The sequence below is a fragment of the Poecile atricapillus genome, chromosome 5, assembly GCF_030490865.1.
Source record: "Poecile atricapillus isolate bPoeAtr1 chromosome 5, bPoeAtr1.hap1, whole genome shotgun sequence".
NCBI classification, from domain to species: Eukaryota; Metazoa; Chordata; class Aves; order Passeriformes; family Paridae; genus Poecile; species Poecile atricapillus.
Genome location: NC_081253.1, coordinates 10393460 through 10413502, shown reverse-complemented (window position 1 = coordinate 10413502; position 20043 = coordinate 10393460). Strand labels below are relative to the sequence as shown.

General features: G+C 41.8%; 1 protein-coding gene across 2 annotated transcripts in view; it reads right to left on the bottom strand.

Annotated features, from left to right (window-relative positions):
- Nucleotides 1–498: 498 nt before the first annotated feature.
- Nucleotides 499–20043, bottom strand: part of MYLK (myosin light chain kinase) — a 195829-nt gene continuing 176284 nt past the window's right edge. Inside the window, exons 27-32 of one of the 2 annotated variants that reach the window (XM_058839679.1) lie at nt 16772–16895; nt 8952–9104; nt 7860–7983; nt 6543–6672; nt 5564–5683; nt 499–3756 (exon numbers count right to left, since the gene is read on the bottom strand). In XM_058839679.1, coding sequence (XP_058695662.1) covers nt 3500–3756; nt 5564–5683; nt 6543–6672; nt 7860–7983; nt 8952–9104; nt 16772–16895 — 908 coding nt within the window. In that variant the 3' untranslated portion in view covers nt 499–3499. Of the gene's footprint in view, nt 3757–5563; nt 5684–6542; nt 6673–6896; nt 6968–7859; nt 7984–8951; nt 9105–16771; nt 16896–20043 lie in introns of those variants that run through there. The other variant, XM_058839680.1, reaches the window with a different exon arrangement.

Below are 20043 nucleotides of genomic sequence, written 5' to 3'. Positions count from 1 at the left end.
CAATAAGCACGCAAAGAAATTTTAGAGGAACAAATCATTCATTATTCATGTATGCCAGTAAAAAAAAATAAATTAAAAAATCACTGTTTGCAAAGTCTGACAGTCACTGCAGAGGAGAGGGCTGTGCAGTCCACTGCTGTCTTCCTTGTCAGCGAAGGGAAGCAGGGACCCAGCTGACTGCATGCCACCCATGCAATTAGCAAAGGTCTCCTCATCAACCAGAAATTTGCACAGGATGCTTGAGAGGTTGGACAGGATGGTCATGAAGTAAATTAAGTTTCTGCAAATCCAGAAACACAAGTAGTGAAAAACAAATTCTCTGTAGTCTCTTGAGAAGGCTGAATGTCATACAAAAGAAATACAAGGAGAATTAAGTGGTCCACCTCGGGCAATACCAGTGTCTTGCATAACCTCTGCTATTGGGGTTTCAGCCCTATGAGTGGATTTCTGTAAACATTATACAAGCAAGGCATGGTTTATAAAAAGAGATGCCTTTTATTAGACCATGGCTGGCAAATTGAGACAGGGTTTCAAGTACATAAAATATCTTTCTTCAGTGGAAATAGAATTCTATTCTTCAAACAAAACAGAAAATTCAAGGTCAAATACAGCTTGGAGTCAGTTGCTCAGAGCTGAATCAGATGCATGTCACATAATTTTGGAAGTAGAGGTCGTTGTTTCCTGCAGACTAGAATGGATGTTAATAGGAAGCTAGAGGGAGATAGTAAACTCCTTGGAACATCCTTGGGGCAAAAGAAAAATAGGCAGTTTACAGCCTGTGGAACACAAAAGGACTTGTGAAGGAGGAGAGGGAAGGGAATATCTGTGCAGGAAGAGCAATTCTGAGTCTGTGGGCTTTGATACCCAGTACGTGCACCCACGGACCTTGCTGTGCCTGCAGAGCAGCCCAGCAGAGCCAGACCTTTTCCTGCTTCAGGTGTGTGCCTACCTGGATGGAAACCAAGTCACTGAACAAAGCCAGGTACATTCACAAGACAGTGGGGCACACCTTGCAAAGATGGCTCTTTGAAGGGCTGAAGATTTGCTCAAGCAGCACGTTGCTACAAGCAGAGTGTTTGCACAATCTTTGCTTTAAGGAGAGCCTGTGTGGTCCTGCATGGTCTGTGGTGACGTGGGCTGCATGTTAGCAGAAGTCTGAATAAAGGCACCACAAGCAGATTTGTCTTTGTCTTTACAGTTTTTAGAAGCATAGGTGTAAGTCCATATCTACATTGAAACTTCTGGTTTTTTTCTCTCTTCCTCCCACAGTCTTTCAGAACTCTACATTTCCCCACCATACAGGAATTCCCAACTGTGGAATAAACGCAGAGCTGCCCTGGTGCCCCATCCAGGTTCCCCCTGAGGCCTGTGATGATGCCGGAGATGGGGCAGAGCACGAGGCCACGAGTGCCAGCCCCAGGCTGGAGCTGCTGGTGCTGGGGCAGAGCAGCCTCTGCACAGCAGAGCCAGGGCAGGGGATGGGCAGCAGCACCACAAACATCAAGGAGGCTCCACTGTTGCCAGCTCATGGCTTTGTGTGGCCCCTCTCAGGGGCAGGAGGAAAGGCTTGGCCAAGGTGAACACAGTGACGCTGCAACAGAGCATACGAGGAGTGTGCTTTGTGGTAGTATTTATTTAGGAACCGTGAGTAACTACAGCCGTAGCGGTCTCATCTTTGCAGTTCTGATGGTTTAACAAACGGAGAACATTAGCATATTTTTATTAAGGTACAAAATACACCCCGTTGTTGCCTAAAACATTAAAAAAGTGAGGAAAGCTCTGTATGCTCTAAATCAGATTCAAAACCTTTCTGTATAAGGAATTGTGGCAATACCGTGTTTAGTATAACAAGAGGTTTTTATCAATCGAAAAGACATGCTGGCAATCTGAATTTAGCAACAAAGAGTAAAGCAGTTACAAACCGTTGTGTCATCCACATTAGTTGAACTTTGAATGTAGAAGAGCAAATCATATGAAACACATACACAACTAGGTAATATCAAACAACCTAAGGTTGATAATGTACACACCTGTATTAAAGTACACTGACTACTTAATGGTGAGGATTTAAGGTAATGTCTTTTTTCAAAAGAGGTAATCTTTGAAATGCAAATGGTTGCACTTTACACACAAAAAGTGGAAAAGAAAAAGAATCACTTCTGGAATGATACATAGATATAAGACACACTGGTTTTGGATTATGCATAATCACCTTGCAGCCTCTGATATTACCTCTGAACAACAACAACAACAAATTAAAAAGTGCCAATACTGTGAAAGGAAAGCAAAGTTACTAAGTCTGAGTGCGTTAACCATTTCTGAAAAAAAAAGAAAAAAGAAGAAAAAAGGGGGGTTTGGAATTTTTTTGTTTTGTTTTTCTGCGTTTTTAAAAAACGCAACAGCCTTACTGGTGCAGGTTCAAGACAAAAACAAGACGATCAAGCTCATAAGGTAGAAATAGGTCCTATATAGGTTAAGATTCTTTGGAAATTGCTAAGAATAGAGGAGTTTGTAATCCAGGCTACTATCTTTTTGGCTACTCAAAAAATCTGTGGGAGTTTCCAGCTTATCATCAGTTGAAATCTGTTTTGCAATTGCCAAATAAATGCAAGTAAAACTTTAACTAACCGGGGATTCCATTCACACACATGCACAGAGAAATCACTGATTGTGCAATAACCTGTTTTTCCACAGCAGCATATATATAAATCATAAGTCTTTATTAGACTGACCAGAAACACAGAAAAAATTCTCAGTCTTTGTGTTTTCATTCTGTTTCTTAAGTAGGCAGCTGCAACTGCACTGAAGTGACAGGCTTAATAAGGGAAAGATGACAAAGTGGGATCAGCTGGCTAAAAGCAAGATCAGGAATATCTCAGGAAAACACCTGGATGTTTAATGCTAGCCAGTAATGCAAGGGCACTAACAGCTCACTGACAGAGGCAGTGAATGTCTGAAGTTTGGAGTGGAACTCTGCTTAAAGCAAACGAGAAATGAACCATGCCAACATACAAATTGCAACACTGGCTGTGTCAAACCTTCCCTTACAGAAGATACAGCTCAAGGGATAGCCTGTTCTTCAGGACTGGAGAGATTCACTGCATGTCTGGCCAACAATTCCTTTAAAGTAGATCTCAGGGAGCCAATTTAGCTGCGGTTTTGGCTGAGAAAAGTGATGGTAAAGAGCAATGAGCTCAGTAAAAAGTAATTTTTTCTTTAAGATATGCAGAATGTAACTTGGTTTCCACACATTTGATTTTAAAAGTAGTCTGGGCAACTTAGTTGATGGCTTGCTTAAAGTCGGTCCAATCATACTAGCAACTTTAAAGCCTGCTGGTTTGAAGTAATGCCCATACATAAAGCTAACAGGTATCAACTGATCATGCTGAAATAACAACCCCCCCAAAGACCTACATTTCACACAAGGTGCTTTTGATAACTTGGTTTTCTGAGCCTTATAAGGAGAGTCTTTAAATATTTTTTTTTTTTTAGTCTTGTTTCATTCTTCCTCCTCTTCATCTTCTTCTCCTTCTCCCTCTCCTTCTTTTGCCATTGTTTCCACAAGGAGCTCTGCGGTGCACGTGGCTTCCCCAAGGCTGTTAACAGCCTTGCAGGTGTATTTGGCATCATCGTCCCCACATACTTCAGAAATAGTCAAAGAACAGTTCCCTTCCTCATCGTAATCTATCTGGAAGTGACGGGACTCCTTGACAGGCTGATCATCCTTGAACCACATCACCTCAGGGTCGGGATAGCCTGGAAGAGCAGACAGAGAACCGTGACTGCAATAAACGAGCATTAACTTAGCGCTAATTACCTTATGCTCTAATTCCCGTGCATGGCCGTGCCAATGTATTGACAGACAAATATTTCATTGACTCCTATGGAAAATAAATGTAGATGAGGTGAGGCTTTTTTACTTCACATTTACCTGGAACTATTTTTTATGAACAGCAAAAACTGCATGTGAGCACTGCGGTACTTGCTGGATTCCTGTTCCAGTCCTTCAGCAGTGCCTGCAGACAGCTTTTTATGTGCTGTAGCCATCAGCCAGCGGGGAGCTCCTGACGGTGCATCTGAGGCTCACGTTACACTGCAGCTTCTCCGGACACAACAGTTCCCAACAGCGAGATTTAGAATTTCAAGGGTAAGCTGTTTTGGGTTTACAATTTAATATCTTTCTCAGGTTGCTTTGCTGTGGCTATTCTGAATCTTCTTCCTCCTAATCTGCTCCTTACAAACCAGCCTGTCCTGTACATTGCACTCCCCTTTTCTGCATTTGTTAGGGTAAGTGAGGAAGTCTAAGAAAAACATTTTAATTGTGCATCTCAACAGGAGTTTCAGAGCCTTTTGTGAAGCAAATGGCTCTGCTAAGCTTCCAGAGCAGCGCTGTACAATGCCTGCTGCAGAACAATCCCTTATACAGTACTCTTGGCTGCTGTAACAAATTGAAGGTTTGTGGTCTCAGCCAAGTTCTGGACTGGGACAGGAGGATAACTCCCCACGGAGCAGAAATAAAGTGCAGGAATCCCTAATACACAGTAAACATTACAGCAATACACTCCAAAGTTTGGAACATCAGCTGTGGTACCTCCATCTGTTTTATTCCATGCAGTACTTGTGCATGTACCCCTCACGCTGAGTATCCATCAGCAATAATAATCCATCCTCACATCTCCACTGTGAGGTAGGAAACACAGGCAGGGAAGGATTGGGAGCACAGAAACAAACAAGCAGGTCGACGAGGCAGTTTCTGATTTCCTCATTTTAAGATTATAAATTAATTTGTACACATGCAGAATGGTACTGACCCTACCCATTTTGTTTTCACAGATCTTTCCGAATTTCTAGTTTTCATTCACAGCTGAGATACAAAAGGTTCAGTCTCATTGCAGGAGAAGTGCCAGTGGTCTTGGCCTTTAGACTCTAGGGCTGACCATGCCCATGTTCCTTATGTGTCTTCTCAAAAACTTATATTTTGCATATTCCAAACTGAGGTTTCTTGTTTTAACTCATAAGTTAAAAAACCCCAAACAACAGAACAGTATTTTCTAGATGTGCCTTACATGACCAGCACAAGAATATTATCTTTACTTCTCATGCATGACTTGTTTGCCTTTAATAAAACATATATATAGCTTGAAATTATCTTGAGGTGACCTGGAAGTGGTCTGTCATTTCAGACAACTGACCTCCTACTAATTCTTGATCTCTGGCTGGCACTCTATCTTAGAGTATTCTATTGGAATTTATGCTTCTACTTTGCATCTTGCTTTTACTGTTCCCTCAAAAATCAAATGACAGTTCCCTCTGGCTATTCTAAATTAGTGATTCTCATGTGGACTCCTGGAGACTTCTGTTCTATGGCAAGCCCAGAACAAGCTCCAAATAATTTCTGTTATTGCAACACATTTGTGCTGTGACATGCAGATATTGGTAAAGGAAAATGGCACCAACTCAACAATAATCTTTTTACAGAAATAAAAATTGAAAAAGTGAAACTATTTCCCAGTGCGGAAAGCTGAAAAGGAAGGGAAGAAAGAAACAGGCTTATTCAAAGTACCTTCAATTTTGCAGTCAAATCTAGCAGCACTTCCTTCCACAACTTCCATGTCAAGGATTTTTTTAGTAAAATATGGCTTTACGTGGGGCTTTTCTTCGGCCACTTCTTCGAGGAAAGCATCTGGAGGAGAGCAAGGAGGTAGTGAACAGTTTTACAGGGCATGTTCTCAAAAGATGTCTTTTAGTTTTTAATTACCAGATGGTAATGAAAGCATCTTTTATTTCACTTAATTCTGTCAGACGAACAGGACAGCGAGGACGCTGGCTGCTTAGCTTTGTGCCAATCTTTTGCAGCTGGACAAGGATTCAGGCCATAAATAGAAAGAAATGGACGTGCAGAACCACCATGCTACAAATCCTCAGTATTTTTCCCTTTAATTCATTTCTAACCAAACCTGGACTTTTGCTAGTCAGAGGGATAAACGAGTTCCACTTGTATCAGGCCCACAGTCTATGTGGATTGTCAAAATTACTTGCTTGATTTTCAGCAGTGTCAAACATTTGCACCTCTGACAGTTACACATCACTAATTCCCATTTCACCTGGGGATGTACGGGAGTAACGCAGACATTTCCTTAAATGCCCTGCCTGAAGAGCATGGTTAATGCAGGGTGTGTGCCATGGTTACAGCAAGTGTTAATACTTTAGTGCTTGCTTGCATGAGAAGGCAATACATCACTGTCATCTTTGTATAAACATGCATTCCCAAACTCAGAGAAAATGCAGCTGACAAGTCTGCCTTAATTCTTTGGCTTTAAAAAGAAAAAACTTTACTGCCTGTGCTTATACTGTAGCATTCTGAGTAGCAGGACAATGTAAGAACAGTGAATTTTTGACAGATTTCTTTAAAAAATAGGAAAAGAGAGAGAGAGCAAGCGCAGGAATATCCAACTCGATGATTGGTCTCTAGCAATTTGCTAAAAGTTTTAGTAGTATTGATTCAGAGACAGGTGAAAATATGGGGCAGAAAAAATCCTTACCTTCATTCTCTGCTTTGTCTGCATTTATAGGGCTGGTAGGCGAGCTCCCAGAGGCCTTCCTCCCACTCATACCAGAAATCATTGCCATGGATGACAGTCTTCCTATTGCTCGGACAGCATGGCCTGTTTTCTAGGACATAACAGAAAAGGCTTCTGATCAATCCAATCCAACAGGCATGTGATTTTCTGCAACAATCGTGCTTCGGACAAATTATCTGGGATCTCTGCAAACCTCACTGGAATTGGTGGACAAACTGCTTATATATAGCTCTGTTGTTCTAGGAGAGACAGAGCAGGCTGGACTGAATTACCAAATTTAGTTGCAGATATAAACTTCCCCTGATGAACTCATACCTAAATGAATGTCTCTGTTAGCTGCGGATAAAAAGCACTGTGTGAGAGGAGGGCCAGCAGAGAAGCCCTGTCCTGCCTAACTGGAACTGAACTCTGGTGGGGGACGCCTCCCTCCACAGCCTTCTGGGCTGGGCTGAATTTCATCCAACATGGGTAATGAGCTGATAGGAAATGAATGAGAAAGCACCATCTGCATGATGGGAGCAGACCTCTGACAGGACCCAGGATCAACCACCAGGCTACTAAACTATGCTCAAACTGTGGGGGCTGTAGTACAGACACTTGTATTGCATGAACTTCAAGAAACAAGTAGAACATAAGAGGGAATATAAAGTAGATTTACACAAATTAGTGTTTTGTAGGCTACTCAAAAAGATCCAGGAATTCACACAGCAACTCCTGTAACTATCAGCATGGCACAGATAGACCTGCTACTCCAGTTCCAGCATTGGGAAAAAAGAAAACATGGAGACTGAATATGTCACAGAAAACCAGTCTGACTGAATGCATGGGAAGCTGGGGAGGTTCCAACAACACAGAACTCTTGGCTTAGTAGAATGAAACTGCCACAAAATACATTTAGGGAGGCCAGGCAGGTAAGTTTTACCTGAGCTATTCAGGTTTGTTAAGAATTACACAATTCCCCAGCTCTCAGTTGCCTGGAGAGGGCAGGGAAGAGAGAGAGGTGTACCCCCAGAAGAGTAGAAAAAACTATACTTGAGCTCATACACCTTTTAGTAGCCTGAAATGGGATTATCCTGTGTAATCCATGTGCAGCTGTGCACCCCCCTACTGCTCAGCTACAGGAACCAGACCTGCTGTCCTGCATTCCCACCCTGGCCATGCCAGAGATTTCACCAGCAACAGAAACCTCCTGGTGTGACATGTTCCCCAGAATCATAAACATTAAAAATAAAGAGACTTAATAGGCTATTCAGCCCAATTCCATGTCCTCTTCATTACCTGCCATTTTCTTCTGGCCATATATTTCTTCATCCTATCTTTGGAAAGTTTTTTGGCTTCCATGTTTTTGGTGTCTTTTTGCAGCCAGGGATGCTGAAGACATTGAGTACAGTTTAAGCGACTCCTGTTTTTGTATAAAAAGACCAGTCAGTGTTGCCAATAACTAGAGAGGAACCTACCTGCTGTAACATTATTTTGTGCTCTCTTTGCTGGGAGCTGATTTTTCTGTTTCCTAAATTTAGCAATAAAGATCACATGGTTTTGCTTTCCCAGCCATTCTAACTTCTTAAGCTCACTTTCACAATTTCTGTAGATCTTTGTGAGAGAAACCCGTGCATTTTTAAGTGTTAATAAAACATTATAAAACAAAGCAGGAAAAGCTGTATGTTTTAGGCATGGGACACATACAGCAGAGGCACAATGGCAATGATTCAGCTGCTTCATGCTGGCAGAGCCCTGTCCCAGGTCTTCTTTCCTTCACTTATAGGGATTTCACCATCCCACCACTTAATACCCTCCTGAACATGTAACAGGACAGAAATCTCTTGCCACACCTATTCTTCACTTTGCTCAGGGTGCACAGGTAAATAACCCTCTGTTCTCCATCCATCCACTTGCAAACTCATTGGAAGAAGTATATTTCCTTTCCTTGGTTTGCTCAGACACTCCTGCAAACAGTGCTTCCAACTCTGATTTGGTTTTTTTGCCCAATTACTACATTTATAGGGAAGCAGCTCACTCAGAGATACCACACTTAAAAGCGCCACACGGCAGAACTACACCGCATTGGGAGCAAGACGGAAGGTGTCATGCAGGAATGTGTGTCACGCAAGAGGGGGATCAGAGTGGCCACACAAAATCCCCAGGTGCCCCTCTCCCAGCGGGAAGGAAGAGCACAAAGAGCTCCATTCAGCCCCTGCACGCTGTGAGTGCAACAGAGTGCTGCACACGCACAGCCGGGCGGGCACGCACAGCTCCCTGGCAAGTATGGCCAGAGGTGCTGCGGCCGGGTGGAGATCCACTTGGGAAACACCAGTGGCAACTCCAGCTAAGCCCAAACACAGAAGGTGCAGCAAGTAAGTCCAGCTTTACTTCATGTCTTTCTTTAGTAGATTGCTGATAAAGTCCTTGGCATCGTCAGAGATTTCATCGAAAGCCTCATCATCGAAGTCCCACGTTGCTGAGGTGACATTGGCAAGGGTTTCGTTGTCGTTGTCTCCCATGAAAGGAGAAAGTCCGCTGACCCTGGGGATGGAACAGACACAGACACAGAACAAACCACCGTCAATTTGCAAATTACAGGAGGAGCAAGTTAAAATCGCGTGTGACATCTCCCATGCTCTGCAGTTCTTTGTCAATAAAAGCTTGCTTTAAAAACTTAATTGAATTTTAAAGGACTCAAAACTAACTACAGATAGTCTTATCGGAAGGAAACTGGAATTTTGCCAGCAAAACTGAAAGGCACATTTTTCTAGTTTCCTTCTCTTTTTCCCAAGACCTTTTTGAGGAGAATTAGAATTAGGTGAAATTGGAGTAAAGTAGTTTGTTAAATGACTTGTCTAGTTCTGCATAAATAATACTGGAATTCTCACACCAAATTCAGTGGAATATTATTTTTTTCCCCCTGGCATTTCCTCAGAATCACAAAATTGTTAGGGCTGGAACAAACTTCTGGAGGTCATCTAGTTTCAGGGTGATTTTGCTGCTTTTACTGTCAATCCAAGGGCATTTTTGTACATTTTATTCCATTTACTCCTGCAGAGAGACCCCATTCAAAAGAAAGATGCATAATGAAATAATGAAATCCACAGGGCTATTTTGTAAACAAACCCACCCTGAATTATACAGGCAGATAAAACAGTGCTGCATCACTGCAGGCTCTGGAGTTATGCAGATGCATTCAGCAGTAATTTGGTCTTTATCTTCTCCATCAGTCAGGATGATGCATGAGATGGAAATAATGCTCTCCTATAACCTAAGTTGAGCTTCCAAGGCATTTTATACAATATAACTGATAAATTGCCAGTGAAAGGCTATTACAGAGCATCATGGTGTCATTTTTGCAGTCTCTTTCTCCAGTCAAGCATTATCCTTTATTATACTGTGCATCTGGATACTTTTGATGCCTGTATATATCACACTTTCAGTAAAAACTTAGGGATGAAAGGTTGCTTATTCCTTAGAACTACAAATAATTCACTTTTCCAGGTCCTCCTGGCATGCAATTTACAGAATAACCTATTCTTCATGAATTTGTACAGACTATATTTGATTTCTCTGTACAATTTTGTTAACCAGTCCCACTCCTTTCTTTTTAATACAGAAAAATAACTGTAACTTATTCGGGTTCTGAAAACACTACATGGAAATAATACTATATGAATATCTTGGTGCCACTGAATATCACAGAACAGACTGGTTAAAAAAAGTTTGGGGCCAAATAAAGTGAGCTATTAGATGAATAATATTAGAATGATCTCCTTCAAAGTTAGTTTGCTTCTTTTTTGGCTCTTATTATATTCAAAATCTGATTTGTTTCTAAGCATTTTATTTTATTTTATAAGCAAAGCAGAAACACACTCTTTGAAGTCTCACACAGACCAGACACTAAATCTTTTACCATTTCTGGAAGTTGTGTGCAGTACAGCAGAGTCTAGAATCTTACACGTATACTTCAGAAACTTCTCAGTAATAATACATGAGCTGAAGATAAAAGGTTTGTTTATTCTCAGGCAGAACAAGGTAAATCAGAACAGAATGTATTTGCTGTCTTCCTTTCCATTATATGTGGTGCACTTGAATGCAACAGTGAATGCTGACTTTGTAAATGTGTAAGGGGCCATAAACCATAAATTTACGAAGATACAATAGGCACAAGTTACCAAAAGCTGAAAAATGAACGTACCAAAAATTCCCCCATAAAGCAACTTTACCATAACTGTTCCATGTCAGACACTGGCTCTACTGGAGGAGAGAAGGTTTGTGCCTGACAGGACTGCAGAGCTGGCACAGGCTCTGCTCTGCCCACACCCCCTCCAGCCCTCACAGCCAGGTACAGCCAGGAGGCACGGGAATCTGTCCTGGAATCACAAAGCATTCCTGCAGGACCTTAAACCCACCTTCTCTTCCACAGTTATGGCTCAGTTATGACAGTGTCAGTGTTCTCCATAATTTTTAGCAAGTGAAAAAGGTCTCGTGCAGAGTGCAGTTCTGATTCTGGGCTCCACACACTGACTGCTTTGTCTTATTTTTACCTTGTGGTAAGAACAAGAGTCTCAGCCAGGCCAGCAGCTTATACAATGACAGGTCTGTGAAGTATTCCTTTAGCTCATTGTCAGAAGAGGGGATGCACATTTTCTCTTCATCCAGTTAAGCATCCTCTGCAGCCAGAGCAGTAACAATCCCATTTCCCTTCAATACCTGATCGAAGTATGACAGAGGTGACCTCTGCACAATATTACCACAAATAGTGCTGTGCAGCTCTTGCACTACATGGGATGGGATTTTGGCCTGTTTCCAGAGGTTAAAGCTGCAGTAGTGAGAGATCATATGCATACTAAAAAACCTGCTACAGGTACAGGATATTGCTTCCTGTGTAAATACCACTGCTCCATGGTGCTTTAAGCAGCAGTGCTTGTACTGCAGGTCCCACACAGCTTTTGAAGGGTGAGGATAAATTAAAGGAAGAGAAGATTAGAGAAGGAAAAAAATTCTTTGGTTCTTGTTTTTGTGTGTGTGTATTTGGTTGTTTTTTTGTTTTGTTTTTTTTTTTTTTATTTTAGAATTATATGACAGAATTATCTGATAAAATTTTAAATGCTGTGGTAGGATTGCTAGATCCCATGCATTTGGTAAATTACCAGGTGGGTCTCAGTTAAGCCTCCACTCACTTTGTCATTCCTGAACAACAGTGTAACAGTGCCCATTCAAACATTTCAATGAACCTATTTTCGTATTTCTGAATGTGCTGTTGTAGATTTACAAAGCTCAAATCATTTTCTCTCTCCACTACAGTTTTACACTGTGAATCAGTTGCCTTGTTGTGGAATACTTCTAAGGAGAACTAGATCCTTGTCTATAGTCAGAAAACAAAATCCAGCAACTAGTGTAGATTATAGCCAGAAATTTTTATCTCTAGCATAGATTTCACTGACCAAAGTCTTGGTCGTTCATTTCTTAATAGCCATTTAAAGTAATAATGGTCCAGCAACTCATTTGACAGATAATGGAAACAATTTCTTTTTGGAATGCTGAAGTGATAAAGATGAGCTACTGCTCCAGAAAATTAACACTGAGCTTACACTGTGGAGTTACTCTTAGACAAGCAGCAGGCTGTTGTTTACTGAAAACATTTTTCCAGCTACTTTACCAGGCATCTTCCTGGCATGTTAAGAACCATTTGTTTAGAAAGTCTTTCACAGTTTCCACTTCTAAATAAAGAAGAAATATATTTTATCCTCTAGGAGTTCCTTAGCATTTATTGGTCTGTTCTGACAAAGCTGTGAGTGCAGACTCAGAAATGTTAAGATGAAAAGGGTTCAATGTGGATGCAAATTTCATTGCCTATGTAGCAAACACCTTGGCATTTCAACTGGAAATCTTTGCATTAAGACTTCTACTAATGCAGGGAAGATAGCTTTGCTGCTTGTCTCAAAGGGTGAGCGTTCCTCTGCAAGCAGTGCTTGCAGCACCAACTGCCTGGGGCTGCTGGCACTCAGCTCCTCCTTACAGGCTTTGCCTTGCACTGGCAGCACAAAGAAAAGTAACACATCTCAGTATAAACAGGTCTTGTGTCTGCTTCTGATAAACCTGTGCAGGGCACGTCAAATAAGCATGTGATGATGACACCTGCACCCCGGAGATCATGTAGAGAAGTGATTCTTTTTCAAGTGAACGAAAGCAGATAGTCTGAGGATATTTTGCCAGGGACATGCATCCATGGGACACAGCCCACAACGGTCCTCCCTGGAAGAAGCAGACCACTGAGCCCAAGGAAGACAGCTCTTTGCTGAAGCAAGAGTGTTATTGCTGTTCTTGTTTCACATGCCCAGTGGATTAATGAGGAATTACAGTCTGCCAGTTCCACTGAAAAAATAAAACATTTTCTTTTTAGTGGTACAGTCTGACATTAAAGCCTTCCTAAGTTGGTTTAAGGAAAGAACAAGGAGTGCTCTCACATCTTTAATATAAAGAGGTATAAATTTTTAGCATGACATGAAGCCAAGTGTAAGCCAGCAGTGCCTTCCTTTATCCAGGTTCCAAGCCAGCACACCCAAAAGATGAATGATGCTGAAAGATCTTTCAACCAACCCAAACTGCCAGACAAGGGAGGGGGAACAGCAGTGATGAACAACTCAATGGATAAAAGGGAGAGGGAATGTCTGAAGAATCAAGCTGTGTGCTCTTAGGAAGGTGCTGAAGGAAAAGAGTATACAGCAAGATCAAATGTGATATTAAAACACAGCCTAAGATAAAGTTTATTAAAAATGTTTAATTGACAGAGATCAACTATGCTGAAAAGATAAACACAGCCTGGCACCGATAAAGCAAGGAGAACTATTGGAACACAAGCAGGGGTTTGAATCAGTCACAGACAATTCATCCCTGAAACTACTCGGATCCTGTGGCACCAGAATGAAAAAGACAATCCACATTCAGTGTACACACCCATGCAGTGCTGAAACCTTAGACTAAAATTTGGTCTGAAAAAAAAATCTGAAATTGTTTCAGATTACTAAATATTCAAAACAATGACTATCCAAATTCATCATCAGAAAATACCTAGAAGTAGAAAAAACATGCTAATTCAGCAATGCCCAGAAGAATAAATGGAACAGAAAGAGCTGGAAAGAATTCAGGAGGTTTAACCTTCATTAGATAAAGATTACTGCAAATGCAGGAAGAAACACTGAAATAGACATAAATGGAGATGATATACACAAGCTGTAATATTTGTGGCCTGTTATTTCAAAGGCAATAGATCAACTTAAGTATGTGGAACAGTACTGTGATGCAGAACAGGACAGAGTACAAGATAAAAGTGGAAGATAAAAGCATGAGGTGGAGAATACAAACGGAAATTTAAGGAAGAACAAAGACAGATGAAGAGACAGAACTGAATAAGTTATCCATGAAGATTAAAAGGATTTAATATGTAGTTTAGAAATGTAAAAAGGGAACCCATGCACTGCAGGATGGAATTAAATCAGTCATGCCATAAGGAAGACAGATGCAGTATCCCAGCAGGGAGTGCAATATCTGTACTTACATCTGCATAGCAGAGGGCTGGGGAGAGGTTTTGCTGCAGGGGTTTGAAGGAGTGCTGTCACCCTGCTTCCTACTTAAGATTACATCCCAACCATTTATTCTTCTGCAGGGAAGACCCTTCACTCACAGAGATCACTTCAGCAGCTCTCTGCTAAAGCCAGTTTGCATTCAATGTTGTGCAGCACATCATGGAACCACAGTCACTTCCTAGGCGGGTGTTCTGTCAAGTGATGCTGTTCCCTGCTGTTTCCCTTGGGATGGCTGATGGGCACAGCAGCTTTGGCAGAGCTGCCTTTATGTCCTCAGGAGCTCTCCTCTGCCTGCATGGCCCCACTCCTGCTGCAGGGGAGAGGGGATGCACATGCCCAGGTACGAGCACAGTGATGGTGTGTGAGACCAAGTGAGTGTGTCTTGCACTTTGGGTGTGAGATTTGGCAGTTCTGAGCTTACAATCAAAATGGGAAAGCAGAACTGCAACTAAAGAGAGATGCAGCTCTCAATGACTTTTATTTGCATTCTGTAATGATGATGTGATAGTTCATTTTGGATGATGGCTCATAGTTGTGAGCCTATAAAAATAGCTGGGCTGTAAGAAAGTTAAGACAGATTGAGAACCTCTGTCAGTCTGGGGTGGAGAGGTAAAGTCCAAGGGATGACTCACGGGTCTTCCCTAACTTCTACTACTTAATTCTTATGGCAAGAAAGACAAAAGCCGATTATCACTGCTAATTATTATTGTGGCAATAGCAATGCATCAAAAGAAATATTTTCCACTGTTTCGGTAATGTAGATTTCCCCTCACGACCCCTTGAAGGGTTAAATGAGCTTAAATATACCTTAGCGAACAAGTAACATCATAATATATTTCACAAGGCACATCCGATCGTCTGAACGAGTGTAACACCACCCAAGCGCATCAGCCGAACGGCACAACATCCAAATATCCCGCTTGGCACAGAGAAACCGGGAAGAAGCAGACCGGTCTTTGGCAAGACGCGTCTTCTTTTCCCCATTTGTTCCCTTCGCTTTGTCTCAGCCGATGCCGCCGGAGCGGCAGCCCTGGCTGTACTTCCCGGGAGCACTCGGTGCCAGCAGCGACTCGGGGAGCAGCGGAGGCCGGGCAGAAGCGGTGGCGGAGCCCGGGCAGGGCCGCTGGTGAAGGCCCAGAAGCGGTGGCGGAGCCCGGGCAGGGCCGCTGGTGAAGGCCCAGAAGCGGTGGCGGAGCCCGGGCAGGGCCGCTGGTGAAGGCCCAGAAGCGGTGGCGGAGGCCGGGCAGGGCCGCTGGTGAAGGCCCAGAAGCGGTGGCGGAGCCCGGGCAGGGCCGCTGGTGGAGGCCCAGAAGCGGTGGCGGAGGCCGGGCAGGCGGCGGGGCGGGCGGGCTGCAGGCGGCGCTGCCGCACCGGGGCACGGCCGAGCCGGCCGCTGGCACCGCGCTGCTGCCTGGGTGGGCTGCGGGACCGCCGCGGCCCAGGGACACAAAGCGGCTCTCCAGCTCCACTAAAGTGCTCGGGAGTGAATGGAAAATACAAGTCCTGTAAATAAATCGGCAGAGCGAAGTGACCTTGAAGGGTGGAGCGCGCTTCACATCTGAAACCGAAGATAACAGAAATATTCCGAGTCCCTGCTGGGAGTAAGAGGGAATTGATGTGGTAGCTTTTGCATAGGCCAAGTAAGGAAATTGTGTTGCTTAGTTTGGAAATGAGAAGAGCGTGAGCAAGTGCAGGCTCATGAGAAAAGCAGGAGAGCAGAACGACTGAGTAAAACGGAGGCGAAGAACGCTGCACTGCAGGTGTCACGGAGCCAGATAGCCAGGGCAGAGGGGACTCTTCAAAGGCATTGAGAGGAGTCTCTTAGAAGAACCAGAGCAAAACAGATCTGCCACTGACTTACTATTGAAGCTGGAATAAGGGAGAAAGAATCTGAGCTTCTCTTTTCACTTGTTTATATGGCATCGAACGTGTAAAATCACTGCTGGAAGAAGACCACTTGCTGGTCTAGGCATAGAGATATTATTTCCATATACATTTCTCTAGACTCACTGATGTTTGTAAGAATGCTGTATCAAATCATATATAAAAATCAAATCTAATGCTGAAATATGTAACCAAGAGCTGCAGCCAACCATCCTCTAAAGTGTTTCCACAAGCTTAATCTATGCTGCTTATAAAATGTATTTATACAGTGGTTTGTGCTTGGTAATAAATTAAAATGCACTGTGAACAGATATGGTAATGCTGGGATACTTCAGCGTGTCCCACGAGACCCCAAAGTTTCACAAATTTTTCTCTCATGGAATAAAAGAATGGAAATTACTGGTTATTAGTGCATGCCCAAATATTTCTCTTTAACATCCGGAAAGGAAAAATGGTCTGAAGTTAATAATAAAACAGTCACATTGTCTTTTTAAATGAGATGAAGCATTGCTGGTTTATGATGTAAGAGATACAACACCAAACAGTTGAATTTCCAGAACTTCCAGTTCTGCAGTTTAACAATTGCACCCTTCAAAGAACAGCAAAATTTTATTAAACGTGCTGGAGCTGCTATTACAACACAAAAGGCCCGAAAACTTCAGAAGTTGATGAAAATTTTGTATGTTCAGCAACTGTCAAGATTTGTGAATTTAAGAATAGAAAAGTACTCACAAAATGTAGCAGATAACTCCTATGCTCCACATATCTGTTTCATATCCAATAGGTTCATAGTTTATAACTTCTGGAGCCACAAACTCAGGTGTCCCAAAGAGAACTTTCAGAGAGCCTGCATTTTCTGTGAAGAATGAATGAGAAAATCATTAACTGCTGCATGGAGATTTCTACAAAACAGTTATTGTCCAATAACAGGAAAACTGGATTTGCCCTAATATTTGTGATTTTTTTAAAGATCCATATCAGAAGAAATAAATGATGCCTGAATTGCTGTTTCCTTAGCTGATACGTGTCTAGCAATAATTATTTATTAAGCATCCTCAAGTACACAGCACTGTGTAAGGCACATAAGAAAGTTCCTATTGCAAGAAGATTCCACAGGACCAAATGTATGAAAAAGGAGAGCCATCAATACTTAATTCAGATTTGCATGTCCTAAAGTAAAAAAGTCTTTGAGCCTTCATCCCTTTAGCAGTTGCACAAGAGAACTACAGGACTCCAGTGTCAGAAAGAAGGTACAATTTTCACAAATTAATGAATATTTATTAAAGCTTGGAGCTCTGCATGTTGTGGTAAAAAGAACCAGTAGTGCTCAAATTATAAAAGTAGGAAATAACGATCCAACACATTTTCTTCTAGTGTAAACAGGAAAGAAAATCAACAGTGGGTTGCATGCCTCTTAAATTTGAAGTGGCTCAGTGAACAAGAGGAGGAGCAGATGATGTGCACCAGTCAGATCATTACTTCACAGGTAAAACTGGACTTGGGCATGCTGTCAAAACCAGGCTGTGTACAAGCACACCTGGGGTGAAGGGGAAGCCCAAATCACTAGCTGTCAGTCACCAGCTGCTCCAAACTTCTATTCAGCTGGCCTGTGGCACAAGTATTCTAGATTTGCTCTGCTTAAACACTCTTGGATGCTTTTAAAATGATTTACAGTGAAGCTACTGCTACCAATATGAACTGAAAGAATGAGGTCATGAAACACATGAACTGGCTTGACATTCTTCTTCTGCTGACCCACCAGTACTGCTCTGCTGGAAGATACAGTGATGGAGGTAAGAGAAAAACCTGTTCATAACCAATTACTGCAAGATTATGCTGCCAGGGTGTGAGTGCGATGTCTACCCTCCAGTGTAGTGTGAAACACAGAGTCATTAAGTTAGAGATTCTTAGGCAAATGTCAGCAGGCTCATTTTTATCAATTCTTGTTCTAAATCTGATGGGAAGAAGAAAAGAATAAGCAAGGTCAGGAAGAAAGAAAACTAAGGAATAGTTTAGGGACTGAGGGTAAAAAAACCCCACATGCCAATATTAGAATTGTATTGTTAAAATATAAAAATGTCAGAATATAAATTGTGTCTGACTTGAAACAGGCTTGGATTTAGGTTGAGAAACTCATGTCAAGTCTGCACATCTGCCTGAACCATCAGTGTATGCTTTAAGTGAGATTCATTGCATTAGGTTTATCTTTTGTGCATGAGCAGCAGCCAGATTAGGCACAGTAGAATGTCCTAGTGAGGAACCATCGCTCTCCCAAAGAGATTTACCATCTAAACAAAACAGATATGGATGGGAAGGCAAACAGATGTAACACATTCCAGTCCTGCTCCTGTTAAGGTTACCTTTTAAGAGTACAGGGATTTGCAGCTCTATAATCAAGAGAAAAGCTAAAAAATCCTCAAACAATAGCAAATCAAAGTTTGGCAGAGTCTACAAAAGAAGTAACCTGTCCACAGCATTGAATCTGAATAGAATACTTTTATTTACCAGAACTTAATTTACCAAGTTTTACAACATAAATACTGATCCCGGTACAGACTCCACTCCCAAAGTGGAGTTAGCTCCATTGAAAGCTCTTGAGGCATTTCATGAAGTGTAATAAAGCACCTGAGCTAATATTCTTTTGAGGTAGACAAATCCCCAGTTTACCAAATGAAATCTGAAACATATATATGGGGTTAATAACTTGCCTAATGATTAAACCCGATGCTTGAGGCAACTTTTGAGCACAACCACAATTCACTTGCAGTTGTGCCAGTTTCCCATTTTAAATGCTGTGACACCCTTTTTTGTTCTGTTCAGGTGTGGTTATAGTAAATTAATTGCAGAAACCTCATTTTCACATGTTTCTCCTCCTCCCACCATTTTAGAGACAGAAACAGACCTCCTTACTCTGAAACAGCTGCAGGAAATTACCCAGATCCTCCCATGCAAGCTCACCAACATCAAAACCCTCCTGATCTCTGACTATCTGTTAAAAAGCACATTTAAAAAGTATTCCACAATATCCCTACAGTCACATAACCAGAGTTTTCTTACTCCAAAACATAGGATATTTTTTCTAACATGGCATCTAAAATAACTTAGCCTAAAAGAAGGGCAGTGTGTTCACCACAGTCACAATGAGAAGTGAGAGATCACTTTTCTTTCTGAAGTGCCATCAGGAAACCCAAGATCCCATTTTCCCAATCACCTTCATTTTAAAGTCAGCACTTATTTTTCTTTTTTTTTTCAAACTGTCCTTACAAGAAATTATTGAAATTTATCAAAATGAACCTATTTTCTAAAAGCTTCATCACGATCATCCAAGTCTCAGGCTCAGATTTTCACATCCAAGTTTGGAGGCTTTTCTGTGCACTGTGTAAACTACCATGAGCAACTGTGTATGCAAAAGGCTGGTGTATGAAATGGGCTGCCCACAGGTCAGAGAAATGTGGGAGTTTTTTTGAAAATCTGGCATTTGAGTGCAAGCATACAGTGTGAAACAACTGACACAGCATTTTCTGTGTATAAAAGAAAGGAAAAGAGTAAGACTCTTTAAATGCAGTAATATGTCAAGTCTTTACCCAGTTGTTTACAAGCTTAGTACACAAGTAAGATCTGTGTTTGGATATCCCTTAGTTCAGATAGAAAGCTGACAAGCTAGCTGGAAACTGTTGCTGACACTGTGTATAATCAACTGATTAAAAAATATATCTTTACAGTACTCAAAAACCATTCTCTTTTCTCCTCAAGAAGTTTATCTTAAACAATTTTCTACATGTGTTCCTCAGCACACCAAAAAAGGTCAGGAAAATATCCTGCTGCAGCTTTGGTATTTCCTGACAGTGCAAGAGAACTAATTAGCTGCAGAAGATGACTGCAGAAGGAGCTGATCCTAGTATCTTTAAAACTGATCAAAACACTGAATATTTGGAGCCACTAGTTTGTACTAGTTATTAGAAGTTAAATCTCAGAAGTTGAAGTGCAGAATCAGCCACTGCTCC